Raw genomic sequence first — 27,255 nt, 5'->3', positions numbered from 1 at the left:
ATCCAGCTGTAACAGAGGCATATGAAAAGGGCAGGAATATATTCCCAGGAGGAAAAGACACTCTCGGAAGTTTACTAGATCCGTTCGGAACACCTACTTCATTTTTAATGACAGATTTTATAAGTAGTCTACTGGAATAGCTACAGGGTGGTCGTGGCCCTGAGCCTGACCCTTTGATAATGGGAAGAGGAGGCTGTTTAGCAAGTGATGATGAAATGATACCTCTGTTTCACCAGCAACATTTTTACAACACTGAATGATTTTTACAACCATATCATTAACACCACCAGCTGCCTGGCATTCACAGCCTCTCGCAGCAAGTCCTCACTCCTCTTTTTAAGACTCAGTCATACACTGAAAACGAATGCCTCTCCAATAACTTATTCAGGAAGTCGAACAGAGTTAATATGCTGCTGCACAGTCAAAGTATTTATCCCCAAATCACTAAGAGAAACATTATAAAATCTCACGGGATGAGTACTGAATTCCATCCCCAACCCCATCAGAACTGTAAAGGAGGCAGGGACACCCCCCCCAGGCAACAGAAAGTGATACCAGGACCCATAGCAGGGCAAAAAATCATGGTTCTCATTTTTCCAATAGATTATAAAACTATCAGAAAGATCATGACTGACAACTAGGTGGTGATTACAGACAATAAACATCTGGAAAAACTCCTAGAATCCCATCCTTACTTTGTTTTCAAGAGAGCTGGGAATGTCACAGACTGGGTAGAATGCAAAAGCAGACCTGTGGTGTGCAGCAGAGGAAGTTACCCCCTGTGCCCCCCCCCCCTTTTTGCACTTACTGCAACTACATCAACAACAAGGACTACTACTTTTGTCCAGTACTCAGGAGAAAAATGGACAGCACTTGTTCTAGTAATTGCAATACACAGTTTATAGTATACCAAGCACAGTGTAATGGCTGTAGTTGTTTCTATGTAGCGAAAACTGTGAACAAATTTAAAATTAGGTTGGCACACCACCTGTCTGATAGAAGACTCCAGATTCATAATAAAAACAACTAACCAGACACTACTGTGACTTCCTTGACAATGGAGGTTTCCACTTCCACACCCTGCACAAACTCACTACGCATTCCCTGGAAGGAAACCAAATATCCTTCCTTGAAAAACAGATCAGGTTGGGTACCCTCTACCACCTTGGTCTACATGCAAGCAATTATATCAAAAGTATGCTTGCACTCAGGAAACTAAAGCATAAATCATACAGTTAAAGCACAAGTACCATTTAACCTGGGACTTGGACAAAAACGGTAATTAACTCTCTAATTGTTGCTGTTAATATAAGAAATAGCCAATCCAGAAAACAGATCTGTAGAAACAATTTTAACTTTACTCCCCGTGTTCAGCTACTGTGTTTCTGGTTGAGTATTCCAGCCTTTGTTTCTGACAGCCTATTTAGTTAATCACGGCTGTAAAACAATATATTGCTATAACTTCTTGCTATGGTAGATAAGCCGATATTACTCAGAATAACAGGATTTTACCACAGTACTGAGAGCCCCTCTTTAGTAACATTACAACCAATACAATCAACCAAAAATGATATTCCAGCATTGAGAACAAGAAGACTTGTCCTTCTGCATACTGAACTAAAAAAATGTTTTGAAACTCCAACAAGGTGTCTTTATTCCTCCTGCAGGGAGGGGATCAGAGAGAAAGCCTCCTAGATCTGCTAGCTGAAGTGATTTCTATGGATCAACCCTTTATAATCCGCTTCTCTTCCATACATGTAATACAGGACAGAGGAGAGTATCAGTACAGGTGTTATTATGATGTCATATGTAAAATATCCTATAGGTTTTGTCCCAATTAAACATTTGTAAAATGTTCTAGAAGACTATAGAACACAACCAAGTACTTTAACCATTTGTAAGGAGTGTACTTATACAAACAGTACTCTGTTGTCATATATAAATTAAGCTATAAATTTTGTGCAAACTGTATGTGACAGAATATGTAGTACTCATACCTCAGAGCCTCCGAGTATTAAAATTGTAACACTGGCCTTTAAAAATCATAGCATAGTGTCATAAAGGGAAGCTCTATCTTATTTTCACAACAGATGGTCTTTATGTAGACTCTATATAGTTAGTGGAAGGGAATTATTGTATATGCTTAGTTAATGTATTTAATAAGGTGTGAACCCATAAACGGGTTTGACTTTATGATGAGCACTGGTAGTTGAAGCAGGAGTAAATTTGAGGGCCTAAATCATAGCTGTTGAAAGATAAGGCAGTACACATTATTACAGAAGAAATAGCACTACAGTCATGCAAGGCAACCCATTCAACCCCACCAAAGAAATCTGAAAATGTTGTTATAAAATTTGTATTAACATTGCTACATTTTTTGTGCCAGGTGTTTATGTCATGGTTGACATATTACATTTGGCCAATTCCCTAATGGGTCAACAAAGCAAATCAATTTTGTGTTGCCACTTACTAAGAAATGTGATACGGATTATTAGAAAAATGTATTTTACAGTATTCTAGATATTTTTTCTGACCACTACTAAAAGAGGAACAGCACAGAAAAGTATTGTGGTGACTAAGTGAACCACACAGTAATTTTTAAGAAAACAAATGTTCTCATTAACAGCAAGCATATATTTTAACATAAATGCATTACTCCCTCACCACACTCCCCAAGATCCAGCAGCTATCAGAGAAAAGGGGTGTACCCAGGAATTTACAAATTGTACACATGGAAGCCATAATGCACCATCCATAGAAGATACAGGTTATGCCACAGCACTAAGCTACAACCATACTGCAGACCCCATCAAATGTAGAGGCCATAAATTGTGATTGCAGTGCATTATTTTTTTTTGCCACATCACACTGACTGCTACTTGGCTACAGTGCCACACTGCAACAAGTCTCTGTAGAACAGTTATAAGACTTGACTTACAAGGCAGTCTGTGACAAGCATCTATGCCATAGCACGTCCACTGAAACCACTGCTGGCATTCTGCATCAAGTATTCATGCCACGTCACAGAAGCCAATCCTAGAGATTCAACCACACGAGTGCCAGTCTTCAACACTAAGCTTATGTATTACATCACTGCAATTAGTCTCACAGGACCATTCACACACGTAATATGTAACACTAGCAAGTGTCAGTGCCACAAAATGGCAGGTAGTCCACAAAGCAACAATTACCAGGTGAGAACCCCATCTAAAACTGTTCAGCTTTAGTATAACCACAAGATACAGTACGCGTTATAGAACACTGCTATCGTTACACCCCTCCATAAAATATCAGTGAAGTGAGCTTTCAGTGAATTGTGCTCAGGGAATTTATTTTCAGCGAAATGAGACTTATATCAAATGAGTTTCAGTGAAATGTGCTTTCTATCAAATGAAGTAGACCCATATATATATATATATATATATATATATATATATATATATATATATATATATATGTGTGTGTGTGTGTGTGTGTGTACCCAGAAAAGTAAAGTAAAACCCCAGTTCCGTGAAAGTGCACTACAGTGAAAGTGCACTTTCACAAAAGCTGATTCACCAAATCAGAAAAAAATAAATAAAAAGCTACTGCAGACACTGTTTTGCAGGGGGGGGCAAGCCCCCCTGCACTCCCCCGTACCCTCCTACTTAAATATACTAACTCCAAGATCCACTACACTGGGGAAACGGATATATTTCCTCATCCCCACTGTAACGTGCTTCGGTGAATCATCTTTTCCGAAAGTGCACTTCCGATGTAGTGCACTTTTGCTTAAGTGGGTTCGACCTTCTGTTTTTCGATGAACTGTGTTTTCTACAAACAGAAGGAGACCCATGTACATATACATAGAGAGCGAGAGAGATGCAAATAGATATTTTTTCATGTACTTTTACCATGGTCTACATGGGAAGGGATCCCTGCATACCTCTCATCTTCTATGTTTAAGAAGTCTAGACATAGCTAGGAATAACTGGGGGATAGCATCAGGGACAGTTTATAACTATCACTCTGATTTAATTAGGGCAACAGGTTCTGCATCATTTATTTTGAACAATAAGAAGTAGGGACTCTAATTTTTGGACCCTTATCCCTTCCCTATGTCAGGCTTTGTCCAGATTTCTTGAGCTAATAGGTTGAGCGGTATGGCTGTTACTAAAATAGTTGCAAGACATTGCAACTTGCTTGAAAGAATAGTCATGAAGACAAGCAACTAACAAATTTACCACCAGATGGCAGCACACTACAGCAGTTTCTTCATATGTCATCATGTTGAAGAAGTTATCAGTGTTGTACATTTCGCATGCCTCTTAAGAATATGTGAACTTTGTCAGGATTATTATCTCATTTCATTGTCACAAAAGCAAATAAAAACATTTAAGAATGGGTTAACTAGGGAAAGAAAAGAGAACTTATTTCACTGGAGCGCAAAAAATGAAAAGGTCAACAGGAACCCCAGGAAACCAAAGTACGTCTGAAGGAAAGGGGAAAAAAAAGATAGAAAACATAACTACTTGTCAATAAGACTCTAAACTGCAACAAATGGTTGCTAGACAAATAAACCTAACTGGATGTTGCCATCCCTTGAGTCTTATGCTTAAAAATTTTGAAAATGCTTATTTTATCAAAGCACTACAGGATATGACAGCAGTGAGGTCTGCGGTGGGAGTGATGGATGTGTTTAAGGTGGAGGTAGGATTACATCAAGGATCAGCTCTGAGCCCTTTCTTATTTGCAATGGTGATGGACACGTTGACAGACGAGGTCAGACAGGAGTCCCCGTGAACTATGATGTTTGCAGATGACATTGTGATCTGTAGTGAGAGTAGGGAACAGGTGGAGGAGACCATGGAGAGATGGAGATATGCTCTAGAGAGAAGAGGAATGAAGGTCAGCAGGACTAAGACAGAATATATGTGTGTGAATGAGAGGGAGGATAGAGGAATGGTGAGGATGCAGGGAGAAGAGTTGGCGAAGGTGAATGAGTTTAAGTACTTGGGATCAACAGTTCAGAGTAATGGTGAGTGTGGAAGAGAGGTGAAGAAGAGAGTACAGGCAGGATGGAGTGGGTGGAGAAGAGTGTCAGGAATGATTTGTGACAGAAGAGTACCAGTAAGAGTGAAAGGGAAGGTCTACAAGAGGGTAGTGAGACCAGCTATGTTATATGGTTTGGAGACAGTGGCATTGACAAAAAGGCAAGAGTTAGAGCTTGACGTGGCAGAGTTGAAGATGTTAAGATTTGCACTGGGTGTGACGAGGGTGGACAGGATTAGGAATATGTATATTAGATGGTCAGCCCAGGTTGGAAGGTTTGGAGACAAAGCCAGAGAGGCAAGATTACGTTGGTTTGGACATGTGCTGAGGAGGGATGCACAGTACGTTGGGAAAAGGATGTTAAGGATGAAGCTGCCAGGTAACACGAAAAGAGGAAGGCCTAAGATAAGGTTTATGGATGTGGTGAGAGAGGACATGCAGGTGGTTGGTGTGACAGAGCAAGATGCAGAGGACAGGAAGAAATGGAAAAGTACAGTTTTGTACCTACCATAAATGTAGATGTCCGATAGACATGCAACTGCAGTCATAACATGTGGGTTGTCCTGCCTCAGGCAGCCCTCGGTCGGCCGGATTCCAAAGTCTGGGTCCGACGTCGGCTGATGTCGCATTTCTCTCCGACGTCAGAGCGGCTGGAGTACATAAGCATCAGCCGACGCCATTTTCTTCAGTGTTTCTTGCCCCAGATGCCAGGTGCCCTCCAAGGAAGGCTGTAATCAAATTGGGAGACACAAACAGGATTCCAAACAAATAAATGAGCAATAAAACAAATACACCATAACAGATATCCCCAGCTAAGAGAAACAGGGATAGGAGTGGACCCTAGGCATAGAGGGGTATGGAGGGAGGGAAAATCTGACTGCAGTTGCAAGTCTATCGGACATCTACATTTATGGTAGGTACAAAACTGTACTATGTCCTTCAAGAATGCAACTGCAGTCATAAAGGAGGTCATTGTCCCACTGTACTCATCCCTCATTATACCCATTATAGAATACAACGCCCCATTTGGTATGTACCTCTCAAGACATCTGCAACAACTGGAAAGGCCTCAGAAATACCTCACTAAAAGAATCACAGGCCTAAAGCAGATGCCATACGCTGACCGCCTTAAAAAACTCCAGCTATACTCTGTCGCATATCGTCTACTCAGAGGCGATCTCTGCTTAACATACAAGGCCATGTCAAACCCAGAGCTGTTGGACATGCTACACTTAAAGAAATCCCAATCCCTCAGAGCTACATGCTCCAGGGATCTAAACCTTGTCATCACAATAAACAAAACATGCTGGAGGGATAGGTTCCTGACCCAGAGACTCTCCGGACTCTGGAATAGATTGCCCATACATGTCAAGCAGAGTGCCTCTTTGGACCTCTTCAAGAGGAACCTTGACAATTGGATGGGAGAAAGGAAATTCACCCCAGGGATCACGTCAGTCGCCCTGCTAGACAGGGGTCCAGGAAAGTAAATAATGTGGGAAGAAATAGCCAGGGAATTGTTATGGCTAGGCTTGTATAGGCCCTAGGGCTGATAGCCTAGTACCAACCTATGAACCTATAACATGTGGGTAGAATACCATAGCTTAGCTGAGGGAGGAGGAATGCTCCAGGAAAAAGATGGAGTGGCAATCAAACCCTGCAGGACTGACGAAGCAAAGCCTGCTCTGGATCTGGAGTATAGAGAGAGATTGTAGTGTTTGGAGAATGTATGCACGGAGCTCCATGTAGCAGCTTCTAGAATGTCCTTGGTAGGCACCCCTCTTAAGAATGCTGTAGAAGTGGCTGTAGCTCTAGTGGAATGTGATCTGACATTGGCTGGAACAGTCTTTCCATGAAAGGAATAACAGAATCTGATGCAATGTCCAATCCATTTAGAAATAGTCTGTTTTGAAATTGCTTTTCCTTGGACTGCAGGGGCGTAAGCTACAAAAAGTTGTTCAGACTTCCTACTGGCCTTGGTTCTGTCCAGGTAGTATCGAAGTTGCCTGTGAATGTCCAAGGTATGCAACAGTCTTTCCCCCTTATTCTCAGGATTGGGGAAGAAGGCAGGCAGATGAATGGCTTGATTTAAAGAAACCCTAGATACCACCTTTGGCATAAAAGTAGGGTTGGGTCCTTAATGAAACCCTGTCTCTGTGAAAAATAATAAAGGGTGGTTATTGCCATTAGGGCCTGTAACTCCGAAACCCTTCTTGCTGAGGTAATTGCTAACAGGAAAGCTGTCTTCCATGAGAGAAATTGCAAGTCAACTGAAGCTGCAGGCTCAAATGGAGGTAGAGTCAGTTTTTCTAGGACAAAATTGAGGTCCCAGGCTGGGGCCTTTCTTGGTGGCTTAATGTTCTTGATTCCCCTGAGGAATTGCCTTAGTAAAGGGTGAGAAAAAACAGGAAGATCAGTGTTGTATCTAGCTGAAATAGCAGATGCATGTATCTTTATGGAAGAATATGAGAGGCCGTTCTTTAACATATCTGCCAAATATTCCAAGATGAGTGGGATGTTCAACAATGATGCATCATGTCCCTTGCTGGTATTCCAATTGCTGAATCTTTTCCACTTTGCTAAGTAAACCTTTCTGGTGAATGGTCTTAGAGCCTCTGTTAGTATCCGCTGAACTTCCTTGGAGAGAGATAAGCTGAATTTATTTATGGGATCTCCCAGGCTGTTAGCTGCAGTGTCTGAAGATTTGGATGCAGTGTTTCGAAATTGTGTTGAGTCAAAAGTAGAGGCCAGTGGGGAAGGGCCCACCTCCTGGTGTGACATATGCACTGTAGTAGTGGGTACCAGTGTTGTCTTGGCCAGTCCGGAGCTATTATGATTCCCTTGGGTTTCTCTGCTTTGATCTTTAGTAATACTGAGGTCATCAGTGGCAGAGGTGGGAATGCATAGATTGCTAGGGAGTTCCAGTTGAATGAGAGGGCATCTATTTTCCAAGCTTTTGGATGGTATGTCCTTGTGCAGAATTTTGGTAGAAGATGGTTGAGGTGAGAGGCAAATAGGTCCACTTCTGGCTTGCCCCATGTCGAAGTGAGTTGTCTGAAGGCCTTCGGATGTAACCTCCACTCGTGTGGATCTGTGAAATTCCTGCTTAGGCTGTCCGCCAACACATTGTCTTTTCCTGGAACAAACTGGGATCGTAACTGGATGTTTAGGCTCAGTGATTTCTCCCAAAGCTGAATTGTCAGTCTGCAAAGGGGGTAAGAGTGGGTGCCCCCTTGCTTGTTTATGTACCACATCACAGTGGTGTTGTCTGTCCGTATCAGTAAATGGCCTTGCTGGAGTTGGTGTTGAAAGGCCTCGATGGCATGCATTACTGCCAGCATTTCCTTTTGGTTTATATGCAGATGTGTTTCCTTTGGAGACCATTGTCCTTGTATACACCTGCCTTCCATGTGCGCCCCCCATCCAAGGTCTGAGGCGTCTGTAGTCATGGTCTGTGTTATCTGTGGTTTTTTGAATTACATACCTGTGTTTGCCTGGCTCACCGAGGCCCACCATAGGAATTCCTTTTGTAGGCATGGAATGAGTGGTATGATTGTCTCCAAGTTGTTGCTGTGTTGAGACCAAATGCTTTTTAGGTACCATTGAAGCTTTCTCATGTGTAGTCTTGCTAATGGAACCAGGAGAATTCAAGATGCCATGTAACCCAGGGCCTGTAGGAATCTCCTTGCAGTCATCTGGGTGAGTTTTGCTAAACCTTTGAAATAATGAGTTAACTTCTCTTGCTTGTCTTCTGTCAGGTAAGCCATCTGAGAGGCTGTGTCTAGTTTGGCTCCTAAGAAGATTATTTGCTGGGATGGCTGCAGTCTTGATTTTTGGAAGTTGACTGTGTATCCCAGAGCTTGAAGTCATCGTATGACATAATCCAGGTTTTTTGTCAACATCAATTTGTCGTCCGCTTGTATGAGGCAGTCGTCCAGGTACGGGTAAATTTGTATCCCTGGAGCCTGCAATGAGCAATTACTGAAGCCAGGCATTTTGTGAATACTCTGGGCACAGTAGATAAGCCAAATGGCAATGCTGAGAATTGATAATGCTCTGGCCCTGCAAGAAATCTGAGGTATCTTCTGCAGCTGTGTCTGATAGGGACATGCAGGTATGCCTCCTTGAGGTCCAGAGTAATCAGCCACGACTCCTTGCCCAGCATGGGAAGGAGTTGCTGTAGAGTCAGCATTTTGAACTTTGGTACTATGAGAAAGGTGTTTAATGTGGACAAGTCCAGTATTGGTCTCCATTGAAATTCTTTTCTTGGAACAAGGAACAGTCTTGAGTAAAACCCCTGGTCTTGTTCTTGTTGTGGAACTCTTTCTATTGCTTTCATCCGAGTCAGCAGAGTGATTTGCTTGATAGCCTCTGCCCTCTGATTTTGTGGTAGGTTTGGCATGCCTTGTTTTCTTGGTAAGGTATGAAAATGAAACCTGTACCCTCGGTCTATAATGTCCAAAATCCATTTGTCCTTTGTCAGTCTGTGCCAGTTTTCTGCAAACAGAGATAACTTCCCGCCCAAGGGAGCTTCTAGTTGCTCCCTGGTAGGCGGTAGTAGAGGAAAGTCATTGAGATTGTGGTTGTGGGGCAGGTGAAACCCCTGCGTTACTTCTTTGGTTTCCTGGCTGCCATTGTCGGCCCCTGTAAGGGCCTCTGTATTGGCCTCTTCCTCGGCCACGTCTGTTCTTACCCCTTTGAAACTTTTCTGGATTAGGAAAGGACCAGTTTTTTGAAGGCCAATTCCTACTGAATCTGGGGGGTTGAACCTGGAGGAAATCTTTCACTGTCTGAACTGATTTTGCTTTTTCTTCGATGGTCTTTAACACATCCTTAGCATTTGCACCAAAAAGCTTGTTCTTTTCCAAAGGTGCATCCAGAAGTTTTGCTTTTACATGATCTGGTAGAGGTTGATCTTTAACCAAGCATGTCTACGAATGACTGCCCCTGTCATAGCTGCCCTACAAGAAGCTTCCAGTGCATCATATCCACACTGCAGGAAGTGATTGCTTACTTGCTGAGTGTTATGTACAGCTTCCTGCAAAGTCTTCCTGTCTAAAGGATCAGGAGTGGCTAATGTTTTTGTAAATCTTCTAACAGATAATCCTGATATTGTAACATATGAAAAGGCAATTTAAAGCTCTCATAGATAAGGTAGTGGATGTGTAAACCTTTTGCCCCATCTCTAATGACCTAGCTTCCCTGTTGGAGGGCAAAGGATTTTTGAGGTGGAGGCTGAAACTCCTTTAGGCCCCTGTGAAATAGTTTCCAAATCAGCAGTATGGGCCCTGAATAAATAGGAATGAGTTTCTGGGACCCTGTAATACCTGTCTGGCTTGGCTGGAGCAGGAGGAAGAGAATCAGGGTAGCACTAGAGTCAGAATACAAATCATCCAGAACATCAAGTACAGGAGGAATAGCTAAGGGCCTGTGCTGAGGCTTCTTAAGGAAAGTCCTAAGGCGTTTCCTAGAATCAGAATATTCCTGACTTTGCCACTTGAAATGTTCCCTCATGGTGTGCAGAACTTCCCCAAAAGAAATATCCTCAGGAGGGGAGGCCGAGGGGATGGAATCTTCTGCATCCGAGTCCTCATAGGTCTGAAAGAGCTCTTCCTGGCTATCAGAGTGGACAGAGCCCTCAGAATCTTCATCTGAAGGAGTAGGGTCAGAGGGTTCAACCTGGGGCCTTTTATCAGGAGGGGGGCTGGGATCCTCTCTCAGGATGGGCCTGTGAACCTCTAATCATGGAAATTAAATCAGCAGCCATGGACATAATTTGTGTCTCTGGAGTCGGCTGAGGTAAGGATTTAGAAGTAATATGCTTTGTTTTGCTGGCTGCCTTAGCCCTAGTGTAGGCCTTAATAGACATGGCCATAGGGGGGGCCTGGCAGCTCCACGTGCAGGAGTGACCTTGTCTACAGCAATGGTCTCAGGCATTTCCTCGGTTTCGGTATCCGGAGGAAAATCTATAACTGGCATCGGAGTAATGTCTGGAATCGGAGTCGTCGGTAAAGCGGTGTCTTCGTTTCGGAGCGGTGGAGAGACCGTCTCAGAGGGAACCGGAGCACTCGCGGTAGGTTTTGGCATGGAGTCGGTAGTAGACGCGGGCCGAGGATGTCGGTCCCGGTCTTTTCGCTTTTTGGGAGTTTGCGATGTCGGGAGATCCGATGGCATGGTGTAAGCAAAATTATCGCCGAAGAAGTCTTCAGCGAACTCCGCCCGGCGCCTGAGAGTGCGCTTGTTGAAGCGAGCACAGGCTACACAGGCCGAGATGTCGTGGTCTGGGCTCAGGCAAGGGAGACAGTAAGAGTGGAAATCCTTATGAGGTATTTGTTTACCACAAGAAAGACAATTGTTAACTTTTTCAGTAATTTCTGACATCGGCTGAGGCAAGAAAAGGTCCCCAACGGGGTACTTAGCTTTTTTGATGACTTTGGTATCGTAGAATACAGGAGCTGACCGACCGGCACTTGCGAACTGCTTCTGCTTCGGGCACCACGCGGCAAGAAAGACTGAAGAAAATGGCGTCGGCTGATGCTTATGTACTCCAGCCGCTCTGACGTCGGAGAGAAATGCAACATCAGCCGACGTCTGACCCAGACTTTGGAATCCGGCCGACCGAGGGCTGCCTGAGGCAGGACAACCCACATGTTATGACTGCAGTTGCATTCTTGAAGGACATCAGTTGATCTGCTGTGGCGATCCCTAACGGGAGTAGCTGAAAGAAGACTACTACTACTTTATCCACTTCAATTCTTGGTATGTTCTGAAGATGGAAGAAGCTAGCAGAAATGTAAACTGGCTACAAATTCTAGTTCATAGAAATTCAGTGCTGTATGTAAGGGAAAAATCTGTTGTATGGGTCAGAAGCATAAACACATATTGTCTGATATTCCAAAACATTTATCTTTTCAAAGTATGTCCAAAGAGAAATCCTTGCCTTGGACTCGAAAGTAATTTTTGGCACAGTCCTTAAAAGGTCAGGGAGATAATTTTTGACCATCTTGCCGCACTTATGAGACAGTTAGAAAACACTCAAGGGTTACGAAGTGAAAACAAATAAGTGACCATGAAGGAAGAGACAGAGAGGGGCTAGAAGAAAGGGGCAGCTACTCAAAAGCAGCAGGCTATCAACAAAGGGTCAGGGAAGGCAGCAGCGGGTTGGGAGGTTGGCCTAATGGTTACGGTGTTTGCCTTACAAACACAAGGTGGAGGGTTTGAGTATTGCAAGGGATAATTGGCTAGGCTTAAAATGGCTTGCAAGGGCAGTTACCCTAGTACTAATCTATGAATCTACGTTTGTATCTTAACATGTGTGTGTGGTTAAAAGTAAGACCAGGAAAGAGAGTGAGATAAATCACAGGATAAGTGACTACATGCTGCTTAGAAAGACTCTAGTTTACATATTATGTTCTAAGCAATTTTCTGAATTAACATTAAGCACAAGACCTTTCTGAGATCATTTGCAAGGTTGTTCCACAGCTAAGGCATGTGGCAGATGAGATGACAGAACTGCCACCTGCCTTGGATGTATTTTTCTGGAATTTGAACTTTTGTTATCTAGATGATCTAAGCAGCCTCTAGGATGAAAACAGGACATTAACGTGTGCTAGGTAAGGGTATGCTTTCCCAGAAATATAGATAGAGACATAGATAAATATAGATATACATATTTACATACACACACACACACACACACACACACACACACACACACACACACACACACACACACACACACACACACACACACACACACACACTCCTGGAGGCCAGCATAAATTGAAAGACATCAGATTATGGTAACCTATACATTTTAATTATATAAATGCATTACAGCAATGTGTGCTGCGTGTTATTGACGCATCAAAATATAGGTTACTGTTTATTTTCCAGTTTACTTTAAATAAGCTTAAGAGAGCATTCTGCAGTCCGTATATTACAGATAGTGAGCAATATTGTAGCATTAAGGTTAGAATTATTGCCCCTCTTCTTATGAAATTATTTTGGCTGCACTGAAAAATAATTACAGGCACCTTGGTAAAACATGTTGTTGGGTGAATATCAGCTGGGTGGGATGGACAAATCTTTTCAGTAACCAAACTTTAGGCTATCAAACTGCAAAGTTATCCATTAATCCACTGGTTAAGGTAAGATAAAAAGACAAAGCAGTCACATTTTCACCTACAGATTCCAATAAGTAAAAACAGAAAAAATATACTTACAATTGTAAGGTCTCTGCGAGGTGGGGGTCTTTGCCTTTTATCAGGGGCTTCTGTTGAGAAAACAGACATGAAAGAGAGTCATTTCATAATTATATAGGTCACAGATCTAGCTAAAATATCACTCATATTGTTTTCTTCATTTATACACTTTGCTTCCATAGTGTGCACATTGAGATCTAGATATCTGAAATTGTTCCAAAGTATTCTATCATTATTAAACAGCTTGGTCTCCCTACAGGCCATGAATGACCACCTTTCAGAAGTGCCTGCACACTGTATTTCTTCATTAGGACTACATTCCCACTTCATGAAACATCCTCCTAATGGCCCAGTAAACTTGAGGGGATTACAGTGGTGTGGGACATCTGAAATCACATGACAAACCAGGGATTCTACAGTACATTGAGTCATATGTCAGCCATTTGAATAGGTAAGAATGCCCTGACATCTGCTGACCACATTTAAGGTTCTGGAACTGTTCTGTACTTTCGTCTGTGCTAGCACACTTACCACTGCATAAACTGTCTCTAAGTATACTCCACCCCTTTCCCAAAGAAGAAATGCTTGCAGCAAGCAACAGGACAGCCGAATGCTGATGGCGCTGGAGGTCACATGGTAGTAGAAGCCAAGGCTTTTGTCACACGCAGACGTTCATAGGTAAGTACTAGGTCAGCAGCCCTTGTTGGCCATTTTAAGTTTAGCTAATTTCCTTCTAATGGTGAGAATCAAACCCTGTATCTTGTGAATGTAAGATAAACACCTACATACAATACCTACCTTCCACCTACAACATAGCTAAATTTGCCACCAGTGCCCCCTTCCGTACTCACCACTGCCTTAACCTTAGACATCTCGGATGGCTGGAAGTACAAAACTAACAAGTTTACCAGCAACTCATTTTTATTCACAAGATTTTACATCATCCTTCAAACACTCCCATACTATGTAACCTAGTAAATTCTTATAAAAACCTTCCTACCCTAAGATCAGCTAAAAAACTACAAGTCGCCACTACTAAATCCTTTAACAAAGCTGGTGACTGCCTATTCTCAAATGCAGTTGTCAATTCTTGGAACAAACTTCCAACTGAGATCACATCCCTTACTTCCACCAACCTTTTCAAGAATTAGTTGAAAAACTTCATTAAAACCAAATGGCTCTGCCCTGCTCTCAGCCTGACTGATATGTATTCTCCTCTTTCTACTCTAACTCTCAAACTGGATTTCTTTTTGCTGTAACTCCTCTACCTTCCATATATGGCATGTTTAAACTTCTTGCTCCCTTTTTTGTATCTCCCCACTATGCTATATGAAGTTTTATGGATATTAAATATCTTTTCGCTTTTTCTTATATAAATTTTTATTTTTATTTTGATTTTTTATGCTTACTGAAACTGAACAAGAACTATTTCTTTTTTGGCTCTCAAAAAAAAAAAAAAAATTTATTTTACTGGCATTCAATTGTTTACTCATGTAATTATTCTTGTATTTAACATTTTTTTCTTGGGAACTATACAATTATTTATTTGTAATCTCTATTTCTTGCGGATTATTTGTATAAATTTTTTTTTTGTCCTTGTTATTGTCTCGGAGCTTTTCTCCTCGGGCCTCTACTGAAAATGGACATATCCAGTTAGACTAAATGTAAAATAAATAAATAAATAAACACCTTAATTATTATATCAATCACTCAGTCTCTTACCTTACAATATTCCCCAAAACTGCTCCCTAAGAGGGGCATTAAAATGTCTAGCCAAGCACAATAACATGAATTGAACTCAGTGCTTCAGGAATGGCACCCAAACCCAGACCACCAGAGCACCAAACAGCCACTCTGCCCCAGTGTGAGCATTAAACATCTTTAGGTTATATAACAGAAATCGTCTTCTTCCTTTCTATTGGTGTTGTCACGTGCTCCCCAGTCTGTACTCCTCCCCTGGGACTGTATTTCTATTCTTATCACATGCTCCCTAGTCTGTACTTCTCCCCTGGGATTGTATTTCTATTGTTGTTATCACGTGCTCCCCAGTCTGTACTCCACCCCTGGGATTGTATTTCTATTGTTGTTATCACATGCTCCCCTGTCTGTACTCCTTCCCTGGGATTGTATTTAGATTGCTATCACATGTTCCGCAGTCTGTACTCCTCCACTGGGACTGTATTTCTGTTGCTATCACATGCTCTGCAGTCTGTACTCCTCCACTGAGATTGTATTTCTACTGTTATCACATGTTCCGCAGTCTGTACTCCTTCCCTGGGATTGTATTTCGATTGCTATCACATGCTCTGCAGTCTGTACTCCTCCACTGAGATTGTATTTCTATTGTTATCACATGTTCTGCAGTCTGTACTCCTTCCCTGGGATTGTATTTCGATTGCTATCACATGCTCTGCAGTCTGTACTCCTCCACTGAGATTGTATTTCTGCTGTTGTTATCACATGCTCCCTAGTCTGTAACTCCACCACTGGGATTGTATTTCTGTTGTTATTATCACATGCTCCCCTGTCTTTACTCCTTCCCTTGAATTGTATTTCTATTGCTATTATCACATGTTCCGCAGTCTGTACTCCACCACTAGGACTGTATTTCTGTTGCTGTTATCACATACTCTGCAGTCTGTACTACGCCACTGGGATTGTATTTCTACTGCTGTTATCACATGCTCCCCTTTCTGTACTCCTCCCCTGGGATTTTATTTTAAACAGGTGGTGTTCTTCTTTATACAGAGCTTAAATTTACATATTTCTCACCACATCGAGTTTACCTAGACATTGCCCTTTCCACTTTGTCTTGCATATCAACAGCTTTAGGCCTTTCTTTCACCTGCACAGGCAATGAAGTTATTTAGTCTAGCTGCCACTTGTGCGGGTCTAGCAGATTTCTACTTAGGTTGTCTGCTAGAGAGTTTAGAGAGCCTGGCAGGAATTGTGCTAACAGGTGTAGTTGCATGGCTGCGACCGTCTGACAAAGGGTCATGGTGAGCCTGCACAGAGGATAAGAGTGAGTCCCTCCCTGCTTGCTGATGTACCACATCACCATGGTGTTGTCTGTTTTGATCAGCAGAGGTCCCGGGGAGAGTAGGGGTCTGAAAGCTGTCAGGGCATGCTGAACAGCTAACATCTCTTTTTGGTTGATAGGCAGATGTATTTGATTTGGGTTCCATTGGCCATGAATGCACCTGCCGTCCAGGTGTGCACCCCCAGGCATAGTCTAATACATCTGTGGTGAGGATCTGGGCGGCATGGGGTAGTGAGAAGGGAAGTCCCTTGTTGTGGTTGCATGCTGCTGCCCACCAAACAAAATCTTTCCTTAGACAAGGTATCACTGGTATGAGAGTTTCCAGGTCTTGAGAGTGTTGACACCAAAGGCTTTTTAGGTACCACTGTAGTTTCCTCATATGCAGTCTGGCATATGGAATGACTAGAATGCAAGAAGCCATGAACCCTACAGCTTGCAGGATTTTCCTTGGGGATAACTGGGTCCTGTTGGCTAGTTGAGAGAAGCAGGTTGTCAGGTAGGTTTATTTTTCTGGAGTAAGGAATGCCATCTGGGATGCTGTGTCCATCCTTGCTCCCAGGAATACATTTTTTTTGTGTGGGTACTAGTTTTGATTTCTTTTCATTGATAGTATACCCCAGGGAGGTCAGTAGGTCCTTCACAAAGGTCAGGCGCTTTAGCAGCTTTTCCTGACTGTCTGCCTGGACCAGGCAGTCGAAGTATGGGTAAATTTGAATATTTCTTTGCCTACAAAAAGCAATGGCAGGAGCCAGACATTTTGTGAAAACTCAGGGAGCAGTGGATAAGAAAAGGGAACCGTAGAGAACTGAAAGTGCAGTGATCCTGCTCTGAAACCTAGGTATTTCCTGGATAATTCCCTGACTAGGATGTGTAGGTAGTCCTCTTTTAGGTCTAGGGTGGCTAACCAAGCAACCTTGGAAAGCATAGGAAGAAGCTGCTGGAGGGTGAGCATTTTGAATTTTGGTATCACCAGAAAAGTGTTTAGAATGGATAGGTCACCATGTGCCCTCTTTTCTGGGTATCAGGAAGAGTCTGGAGTAGAAACCTTGCCTGTCTGTTCTGCAGGAACATGCTCTATTGCCCTCACAGAGAGGTGGGAAAGGACTTGTTTTCTGGCCTCTGGCCACTGGTTTGGGGGAAGATCTGGGAACCCTTTTGGGGTTGGCAGAGTGTGAAAATAAAATTTGTATCCCTGGGACACTATGTTGAGGACCCAGCGGTTGTGGGTAATGGTGGCCCAGTTGCTTGCGTGGAAGGAGAGTTTTCCTCCTAGTGGCAAGAGCAGGTGGGGGTGGAGGTCTAAAGTCATTGTGAGCTCATACTATAAGGGGGTGGCTTTGCACTCTGTGGTTTTGAAGAGGAGGAACTCCATTGTTTAGATCTCTGCATTCCCTGGGGCTATTGTCTGGGGGGCCTGCTTCCCCTGGGTCTGGGCTGAGCTGACCTTGAGGGGCAGGAAAAGACCAATGCTTGGAGGGGCAATGCCTACTGAACCTCGGTGGCTGGGCCTGTAAGAAGTCTTTGTCTGCATAGATTTAGCTTTTTCTACCATATTTTTAGGGCCTCTTCTGCCTTGGTCCCAAATAAGTTGTCTTTGTGCAAGGGTGTGTCCAATAATTTGGATTTCACATGGTCTGGCAAGGTCTGTTCCTTAAGCCAAGCATGTCTTCTAAGTACATAACCAGTAACTGCTGCCCTGCAAGATGCTTCTAGGGCATCAAAACCACATTGTAAGGTTTGCTTAGTTACTTGACTTGCAGAATGCATTGACTCTTGTAACTCTATTTTCTGCACAAGCAGGGAAAGAAGATATTTTTGTTTGAGGAGTTCCATGGTACGTTGCTGATATTTCAGCATATTGAACTGACAATTTAATGCTCTAATAGCAAGAGTAGCAGAAGTGTACACTTTTTTACCCCATCTGTCTAATGCTCAGGAACCTATCTGATGGGGTAGGATTCTTAGCTGAAGTGCTTTGATTCCTTTAGGTCCTTGAGAGATGACCTCGGGGTCAGCAGTAGGATTTTTGAAAAGAAATTTGTGAGAGTCAGGGTCTCTATAGTACCTGTCAGGTTTCCTGGGAGCAGGAGGGAGGGTGTCAGGGTTCAGAGTGGATTCCATAAAAACATCATCCACAACATCCAGGACAGGAGGAATGGCCAAAGGTCCATGCTGTGGAAGATCTAGAAATTCCCCGAGTCTCTTTTTTGACTGAGGGTAGTCCTGACATTCCCATTGGAAATGCTCCCTTAAAGTATGTAGGGTTTCCCCAAAGGAAAAGTCCTTGGGTGGAGAGGCTGAAGGGATATGTTCCTCTGCATCAGAATCCTCATAAGCAGAGAGGGGTTGCATGTCTTCATATTCAGCTGCATCAGAGTCATCGGACTCCTGTTCAGATAAAACTACTGGGGACAAGTCTCTTTCTTTTGGAAGGCATGGCCTGGCTTTCCCTGATGAGCATTATAAGGTCTTCTGCCATTTTAAGCATTTGAGACTGATGCAAGGAAGCAGGGGCCTGAGCTTGGGTCATTGGTTTTTTGGGTGTGGTTCGTACCTTGGGCCTTAGGAACTCGGTAGTTTTCAAAAGAACTGTTGACATAAAAGAAGTTGTCGGTCTGTGTCGAGTATCGGTAGTGCGAAGCATTTCCTCGGAAGCCAGTGCCTGCTCAGTGGCTCTGGACCCATCCAAGGTAGAGACATCCGCAGGATCCTTAGTCGAAGAAGAGTCTTGCTGCATAGCAGACTCAGAAAGGGTCTCTGTAGTGGCCTGCGAATCCACAGAAGGGGATGCGAAAGCACCTTACTGAGGACCGAAGAACTGACGACTAGCTTAACAGAAGCGTTGTCGGCAATTTTAGACCTGTGTGATCTCTGTCTGTCTCTGCCTTTATCCTTTCATTTTTTTGGAAGATTGGTTGTTGGATGGCTTACCGAAGCCAGATCAGAAGTCGAGGACAGAGCAAAAATATCTAGCTACAATAAGGGCCTGATGATGTATAGTTCTGGCATTGAACAAAGCACATAAGTGACAGTGGGGGACGTCGTGGTCTGGGCCTAAACAAGTGACGCAGTAGGAATGAAAGTCTTGGTGTGGTATTTGCTTTCCACAGGTGAGACAATTGTTAACTTTTTCTGACATCGGTTAGAGCAAGAAAAAAGGATCCCCAATGGGGTACTTACCTTTAGAAGACTTCAACTTCAATTCGGAAACGAAAAACTCAGGTAGCAGCCGACCGGCACTCGTGCGAACTGTTTCTGCTTCAGGCTCCTCGGTAAGAAAGACTGATGTAATGGCGTCGGCTGCCAGTTTTTATACCACTGACGACCTGACGTCAGTCCTGGAGCAACAGCAACAATGCAGAAATACTAAGCCTCTGGTATTCGGGCCGACTGAGGGCTACCCTGGCAGGGATAACCCAAATGTGATGACTGCAACAGTGAAACACGAAAAACATCTGTTAAGACAGAACAGGAACAGCAAATTGGTTTATAGCTTGGACTTTATTCCTACATGTCAGGACTGCTTTCAGTATTAATTTTAGTCTTCCAAAATGTACCTTACTTACTTTTGTTTGCATTTATTCATGTTTTACTGTTGATCCTGCATCAATTTCCAAATATTTATGCACTCTTGCTCAAGTTTCTTTACATCACATTCCTGTGCCAAACTGATATTTTCTTGGAACTGCACCTTTCCAGCTTTGAATGTTGCTTTTGCACATTTTTATCAAGACAAAATGACACTCTCATATCATCTGGGAAAGTTTTGACCACTTGCAGTTGTGCTTTCAGCTCCCCATCTGATGAACTATACAGTTTTAAATCATCCATAAAAATATGATGAGAAGTCTTTACACTTTGATGTTTTCTGGGAGCTAAATTGTAACCATGACCTAATCTGTTAACTTAAGTACACAACTTAATGGGTTAAGGGCAAGACAAAAGAGTAGCAGTGTTAAAGGTTCACACTAGAATATCCCCCTTTGAATTTTTATCCTTAGGATAATAATTTGTCCTTTATCATGGCTTAGCTCCATAGTGGTTTGGCACTGTTTCATGGTCACGGCAATGTAACTGATCAATGTAGAGTGTATTTTATACATCTGTAAGCACTCCTTTATCAATTAATGTGGGATGCTGTCAAATGCTTTTTTGTAACCTATCCATGCCATAATTAGATTCTTCCACTTTTTACAATTCTCCATTAAGACTTTAACAACAAATGATTCTTTGTTCCATAGGACTTTCTTTTGTAAACCTTTTACTCTATAACCATGGGTGAGTTTTCTTCTAAATGACTATAAACTGTTGGCATCAGTTCCAGTATACAGTTTATACATCATCAGAAGGTAAGTTATTGGTGTATAGTTTTTAGGATAGTTTGCAGTTCACTCTTTAGTTTGTTAGCCAGGCTGGTGTCTGTTCAGGGAGTGCATAGAAATAGTTCTTACTCATGGATAAATCTTCATGTAAAGATGTTAACACTTTTAACCAGAAGTTAGGTTCTGCATCTGGCCCTGGGGTTTTCTAATTAGGAGCTTTTCTTAATTTTATTTCAGTTTCTCTGGATGTTACTTCATCCCATTTCATACCTTGTACATTTGAACTGCTTCCTGTTCTTCTATCCATTCAGCATGTTATGTTCCATAAGGTCTTCATAGATAATTTCTCAAAAATGTGTCTATTTCTTCATTTTTTGGTGGTGTTTCTATTCCTTTTGCTTTGGTTCTCTGCAAAAACCTTTTTTGAGACATGAATTCATTGCTTATTTTGTACTTTCCGTTATATTTACCAGCATTATTGTACTTTCCGTTATATTTACCAGCATATCTTCTCTACGATTTTCTGCCTGTGCTGATATCTTTAGTTTATTATTTGCAATAATGTACAATAGGTCCTATTCTGTTCTGATACTGGTCATTGCTTTTATCACATCTATCTTTCTAAGTATTTTAGTTGATCTGTTCCATCTTCTAACAGTGACACTTTTGTCTTAATTGCTATATAATTTTCTCTGTTCGATGCTTCCATGATGGCATTTGATCTCTCCTCTTCCTTTCCCTTACTGCCCACTGTTGTGGTAAGACTTTATTAATTTAGCTGCACTGTAATATATCCTGTTTACTTCTGTTGTCCCACATACATTTCTGTTAGTCTTGATTCCTGTGTTCATTTGTTTTATCATCTTCCAACATTGAGTCTTACTGACTTTGTGTAACCTATTTCTTTCACTGATCTTAATATGTCTACCCATCTCTAGTAAATCAAGCAACTCTTCCCTTAGATCATTTTTTTATAAACTGATTCTTTGTTCTCCATTTCCTGCAGGTATTCTACAGAAGGATCCAGAACATCTTCCTGTGATGTATTCTCTTCAGCTGTGCCTTGCTTAATCCATTGCTCTTTCACATGGGAACTCACTAGCCTATCACTCCACAAAATTGGCTGTTGCCACCATTTCCTGCTTCTTCCATTGCTGTGCAACTCCATTTGAACTTTTGTACTGGTTTCCCACTGAAGACTCCAGAGTATCTTCATGTGGCAACTGATCAGATGGTTCCCATTCTACCTGTTTCTCCTTAATGTGGGGGACTCATTGCTCCATCATGCTGTGATAGGTTCATAGGTTCATAGGTTTATACTAGGCTATCTGCCCTAAGGCATTTATAAGCCTAGCCCAAAGTTTTGTGGCTTACACCACCCCTTATATGAAAAAATACTGTGCCCATTAGTTTGTTGTGCCTCTGTCCAGCAGTGACACAGAGATGATTCCCGGGGTAAACCTATGATCTCCCATCCACAGGTCAAGATTTCTCTTGAACAGAGCCAGCGAGGTGCTCTGCCTCACATGGCCCGGGATTTTATTCCACAGCATAGGGAGTCTCTGAGTGATAAATCTATCCCTCCAGCACATCCTATTTATATCCGTGCTAAGGTTTAAGTCGCTTGCTCTAGTGGTTTTGGTGGATTTGGATTTTTTGAGGTGGAGCATGTCCATTAATTCCGGGTTGGACATGGCCTTGTATGTCAGGCACATGTCACCTCTGAGCAGACGGTATGCGACTGAATAGAGCTGGAGTTTCTTCAATATGGCAGCATATAACAGATTTTGGAGTCCCTTTATCCTTTTGGTGAGGAACTTTTGGGGTCTCTCCAATTGCTGCAGATGTCGGGTGAGATACATCCCGAATGGGGCATTGTACTCGATCATTGGTCTGATAAGTGAAGAGTACAGGGGAACAATGACCTCACTAGATCTGGATGTGAATCCCTTCATTATCAGGTGGGCAATGTAGAAGGTCTTTCTAACCACTTTAGCAACATGAGTGTCAAAAGAAAGGCCACTGTCAACCTGGGTCCCCAGGTCCCTGATAACCTCTTCTGTGCTTAGTGGATTGCCACCTATATGGTAGCTTGGGGTTACCTTGTTTTTCCCAAGGGTATGACTATACATTTTTGGCGCTTAACTTCAGGCCATGGCTCTGGCACCAGCTATCTGTTTCCGTGAGTCCCTTCTGAAGGATATCCGTGTCCGATGCACTTTCCACTATGGCGCCCAGTTTGCAGTCGCCTGCAAACTTTGTCAGCCATAATCCTCCCATGTTGGCCTGTACTTCTGAGAAGTAAATGCCGAACAATAGGGGGCCAAGGACCAAGCCCTGTGGGACACCACTTGTGACCGCTTGGAGTCTGACATAGCGCCAACAACTCTAACCCTGTGGGTTCTGTCCTTAAGCCAGTTTGCAACCCATCTTGTGACATATGGGTTTACATTTAAGCTGGTAAGTTTTTCTACAATACCCGAGTGGGGTATTGTGTCGAAGGCCTTTGCAAGGTCAAGGTAGGCTGTATGGACTGCCTTTCCCTCATCAATGGCCTTGGTGATTGTTTCAAGAAGTCGACTAAGTTCAAAAGGCATGATCTGCCCTTGACGGCCAAACTGGGTCGGGTCCAATGTCTGCAAGTCCCCTATATCTTTGTTTATGAGCTCCATTATGATCCTCTCCATAGCTTTGCAGACTAGACTTGTTAAGCTTATGGGGCGGTAATTACCAGGGTCTGTAGAGGCACCGCCTTTGTGGAGTGGGACCACAGTTGCCGCACGCCACTCCTTGGGCACGTATCCTGTGGTAAGGCTGAGATTAAACAGCTGCCTTATGTGCGGGTTTAATTCCTCATTTAGCTCGTGTAGCACACAGCCGGGGACACCATCCGGTCCCATTGATGCTGTGTTTTTAGCTTTAGAGAGAGCAGCTTTCACCTGCGCATTTGAGATGTCTGGGAAGCTAGAGACCGCTGGGATAGTTATCTCTCCTTTGGGGGGGGGGTGAAGTTTGCACTGAACCTGTCTGCCAGTATGTTGGCAATGTCTGTGGGTTCAGTGATTTTTGTATCATTTTGGACTAATTCTGAGCATATCTGTGAGTTTCCACCCAGGTTCCTAACATAGCTGAAAAAGGCCTTATGATTGTCCTTTGAATCCATGGCAATTTTTCTCTCAAAATTGGCCTTAGTTGATTTTATGAGTGCTCGTATTTTTTTACTAATAATGATCAGGGGTGACTTCCCTTTTATGGATTTTGTTCTATCATGTAATAGCTTTCACCTATTATTGTAAAGTTTGTTAATGGTTGGGGTCCACCAGACTGGACGTTTGCCCTTTGTGGAAAGAGTCTTGGTTTTATTTGGGATTGCCTGATCCATGCAGTCCTGGAGGTGTTCATAGAAGGCATTTGTAAGGGCTTCCGCAGCTTGGGTTGTGGTTTCCACTGGCTCAGGGGCCTTGAAGGATACCACACCAGTCTTGAGTAGTGTGAAGTTTGCTTTAGAGAAGTTCTTCACTGTGGTCTTTTTTGTTTGGGGTGGGGCGGATGTGGATTTCCAGTGAGATTAGTTTATGATCAGATCTCACCAATGAGGGATATACTTCCGGTGTGGAGCATTTTGTCCCCATGTTTGTGATAATGAGATCTAGTATATTTTCTCCTCTCATGGGAACAGTGACTAGCTGTTCCATGGCATTTGAATTTATGAACTCCAGGAACCGTTGGGCTAGAAAGTTAGGGCTTGAGTAATGTTCCCAGTCTATATTCGGGTAGTTGAAGTCACCCAATATGGTGGTGTTTGGAGCTACATTTATACCCTCCAGTGTCTTCAGGAAGGCTGTGTGGGGTTCCAGAGTTTGAGAGGGTGGCCTGTAGCATGCTACAATTTGTAGAGCAGTTTTGCCTATGGTTAGTTGCACCTGGATGGTTTCCGAAGCTTCGTGCGTTGCCACCAACCTGGAGGTGTGGGTATCCTTTCTGAATATGGATACACCCCCTCCTTTTGTGATGTGGTCCGGGTTTTGGGGCCGGAACGCATGATATGAGGTAAAACCTAATAGTGCCGGGGTGCTCTCAGGAGCCTTGAACCAGGTTTCTGTTACAGCACAGACATCGATGTTCTCCATACTGAGAAGGGCCTCGAGTGCGTGCATTTTGAGATTTAGACTTCTGGCATTGAGCAGCATTACCCTCAGTTTCTTCCCATTTTTGTTTTCTAGGGTGGTAGGTTTAGAATTTGAGCCTTGCCTAAAAAGGCACTATGGGGTGGCAAGAGCCTTAGCCAATATCCAGAATCCCGGGGGGACAAGTGCAAGACCGCCCCTTTGAAGCAGCGTGGCTTGTCAAGCATGTCATCCCAGGCAGACAGACACTGGATCCCCTTTGAATGACACCAGACATTAAGCCAATTGTTAAAGCTGATCATCTTGTCTCTATATTGTGGCATCATTCTTGGTGAAGGAAGGATACTGCTCAGGGTCAGGGTCATACCTGCCTGGGCTACATAATCAGAGAGCTCCTCTATGTCTCTTTTCATGTAGTCCAGGGAGGTACATCTCAGGTCGTTCACACCAGCATGGACAATGACTGTGTCATATTTGTACTTGCCATGGAGTGACCCGAGTGCTTGTGTTATGTGGAGGATTCTAGCGCCCGATAGGCAGCTTACTGTGACCCTCTCCTTGTTCAGCCTGGTGACTGGGACGTCAGTGTGTCTGACTATGGAGTCACCTATGACAAGTATGTCTGGTGTTGTATTTGGCCTTAAGGGCTGTGACTGCTTTGCACACTGATTTTGTGGTTTATGTGTTGCTTGTGGGGTGTCTTGAGGTAGCAGTTGTTTGGGTGTCTGCTTTGGAGGCCTCTGCTGTTTAGGTAAATTTTTACTTAGAGCCTCCAAGTATGTCTTTGTGTGTTTATGTGTTTGATTCAGTGGTGTGGTAGCATTATGTGAGGCTGGTTTTGTGGTGTGTGTAGTTGCCTTCTCCTCCTGTCTGGTCTTGCCAGTCCTGAGTTGAGAGAGCTCAGCCTCCAGTTTGGCTAAATAGCTGCATCTCTCGCAAGTATTTGTGTTATGTGGGAGGAGGAGAGGGTTGTCTGTGTACATGAGGCAGTTATAACATTGCCTCAAGATTCCCAGATTCACCAGCTGGACCGGAGAGGAGATTGACAACTGACCTTTGGACATGCTAGAATAATATTGGGAATTCCTTAATAATTGAAAACAAGGGCCAGTGGGGAGTGAGGGTGTAGTGCTTTTAATTTTTAGTGCTGACTTATATAATTGCTTTAGTGAGCAAGTGCCAGGTAACTTGAGTGCAATGTGTTACAAGTAACTAAATGCAAAAACGACAAACAGTAACTTTCTTTCAAGTGAAACAAGGAAATAAGTACAGTAAGCAATGCATATATCACTAGTGATCCACAGAAGTGCTGAGAAGCCGTGTATTAGGTGGAATTAGCGTTCCAGGGAAATAACAAGCAAACAAACAACAAGCATATAAACAAAGCTAGATTCAGCAGGCCTGGATCTAGTCTATGCTACAGCAAACAAGGTGTACCAATTTCAGTAAGATATATTTCAAATATTCAGGCACTATAAACCTTTAACCAGAAATTCCCAGCTCAGAAGGGCAGAGTCCAGCCTCTTCTCCCACAAGAGTGCAGACCACGAACCTTCTTAATGTAAAATAACTGGCCTGAAGCCCAAGTGCTTAAACCAGAACTAATACACTTGGACACTGGGCTCTCAATCAGCAGTTCCCAACTTAGAAGGATGAAAGCTACCTGTCCTGCCACCACAGTGCTTGCCACAAACCTTCCTAATGTAAAACAACTGGTCTGAAGCCCAAGTGCTTAATCCAAAAGACTTAGAATGATAGCTTCACTTTAATCAAGTTACAACCAAGCAGTAATAAATACAATTGAATACTTTAGAGAATGTCTGGATTAGTGCTCAAGTTACACAAACAAAGCTAGATCCAGCAGGCCCGAATCCAGTCTATGCCACAGCAAACAGAGCTGGATTTCTACACTAAATCTTTCACTTCACTGATAATCCATACATTCAGTTTCTATTTCTTTAACTTCTCCATTCTTAATCCACTTTTGTACGTCACCCCTTTGTTTTCTTCCTTTTTGTATTGTGAAATTTTCCTTATCCATATTTGGATGCCTTTGTCTGTATTTCTCTTCAGATGTCTTTGTCACTGCTTTTTTGTATTGATTAGTTTTGCTTTTTCATTTACATAAATACTGCACTATATTAAATCTCTTTTTCTTTCCGATGTCCATATTTCTTCTTGAGATGTCTCCTGCTCCACACATTTCTCCTTACTTTGGAGACTCATTGTTCCATCATGCTGTGACATAACCTGTGTCTGACTTTTTTCACCAAATCCTTCACAAGCATTCTATAATTTCAGCTTTTATTTGTTGTCTTTTTTATTTTTAGCCTACATCTGTCCATGATAAATGCTATATATAATACAGTCTATATATCAGTGTCACCTTGGTGAGATTTTGCAAAAAACGTGGTCCACCTCATGAAGGTTCTCATCAAGACTTGATAAACTGAATTCAGCAATACTACTCTTTTTTGCATAATACTAACAGTCCAGTGCAGCATAACGGGGGGGGGGGGGGTGCTGCACTCCTG

The 27,255-nt window shown here is 42.8% G+C and overlaps 1 protein-coding gene across 4 annotated transcripts in view; it reads right to left on the bottom strand.

Annotated features, from left to right (window-relative positions):
* SH3PXD2B (SH3 and PX domains 2B) overlaps nt 1-27,255 on the bottom strand; it is a 1,471,413-nt gene that overhangs the window by 34,684 nt on the left and 1,409,474 nt on the right. For all 4 annotated transcript variants that reach the window (XM_044069105.1, XM_044069106.1, XM_044069107.1 and 1 more), the window contains one exon: nt 13,254-13,303. In XM_044069105.1, coding sequence (XP_043925040.1) covers nt 13,254-13,303 — 50 coding nt within the window. The remainder of the gene's footprint in view (nt 1-13,253; nt 13,304-27,255) is intronic.

This window comes from Protopterus annectens, chromosome 4.part0, assembly GCF_019279795.1.
Source record: "Protopterus annectens isolate FY-2018-M chromosome 4.part0, PAN1.0, whole genome shotgun sequence".
In the NCBI taxonomy this organism is placed as follows: domain Eukaryota; kingdom Metazoa; phylum Chordata; order Ceratodontiformes; family Protopteridae; genus Protopterus; species Protopterus annectens.
The sequence above is the reverse complement of the archived record's forward strand: the minus strand, read 5'-3'. Positions and strand labels throughout refer to the sequence as shown.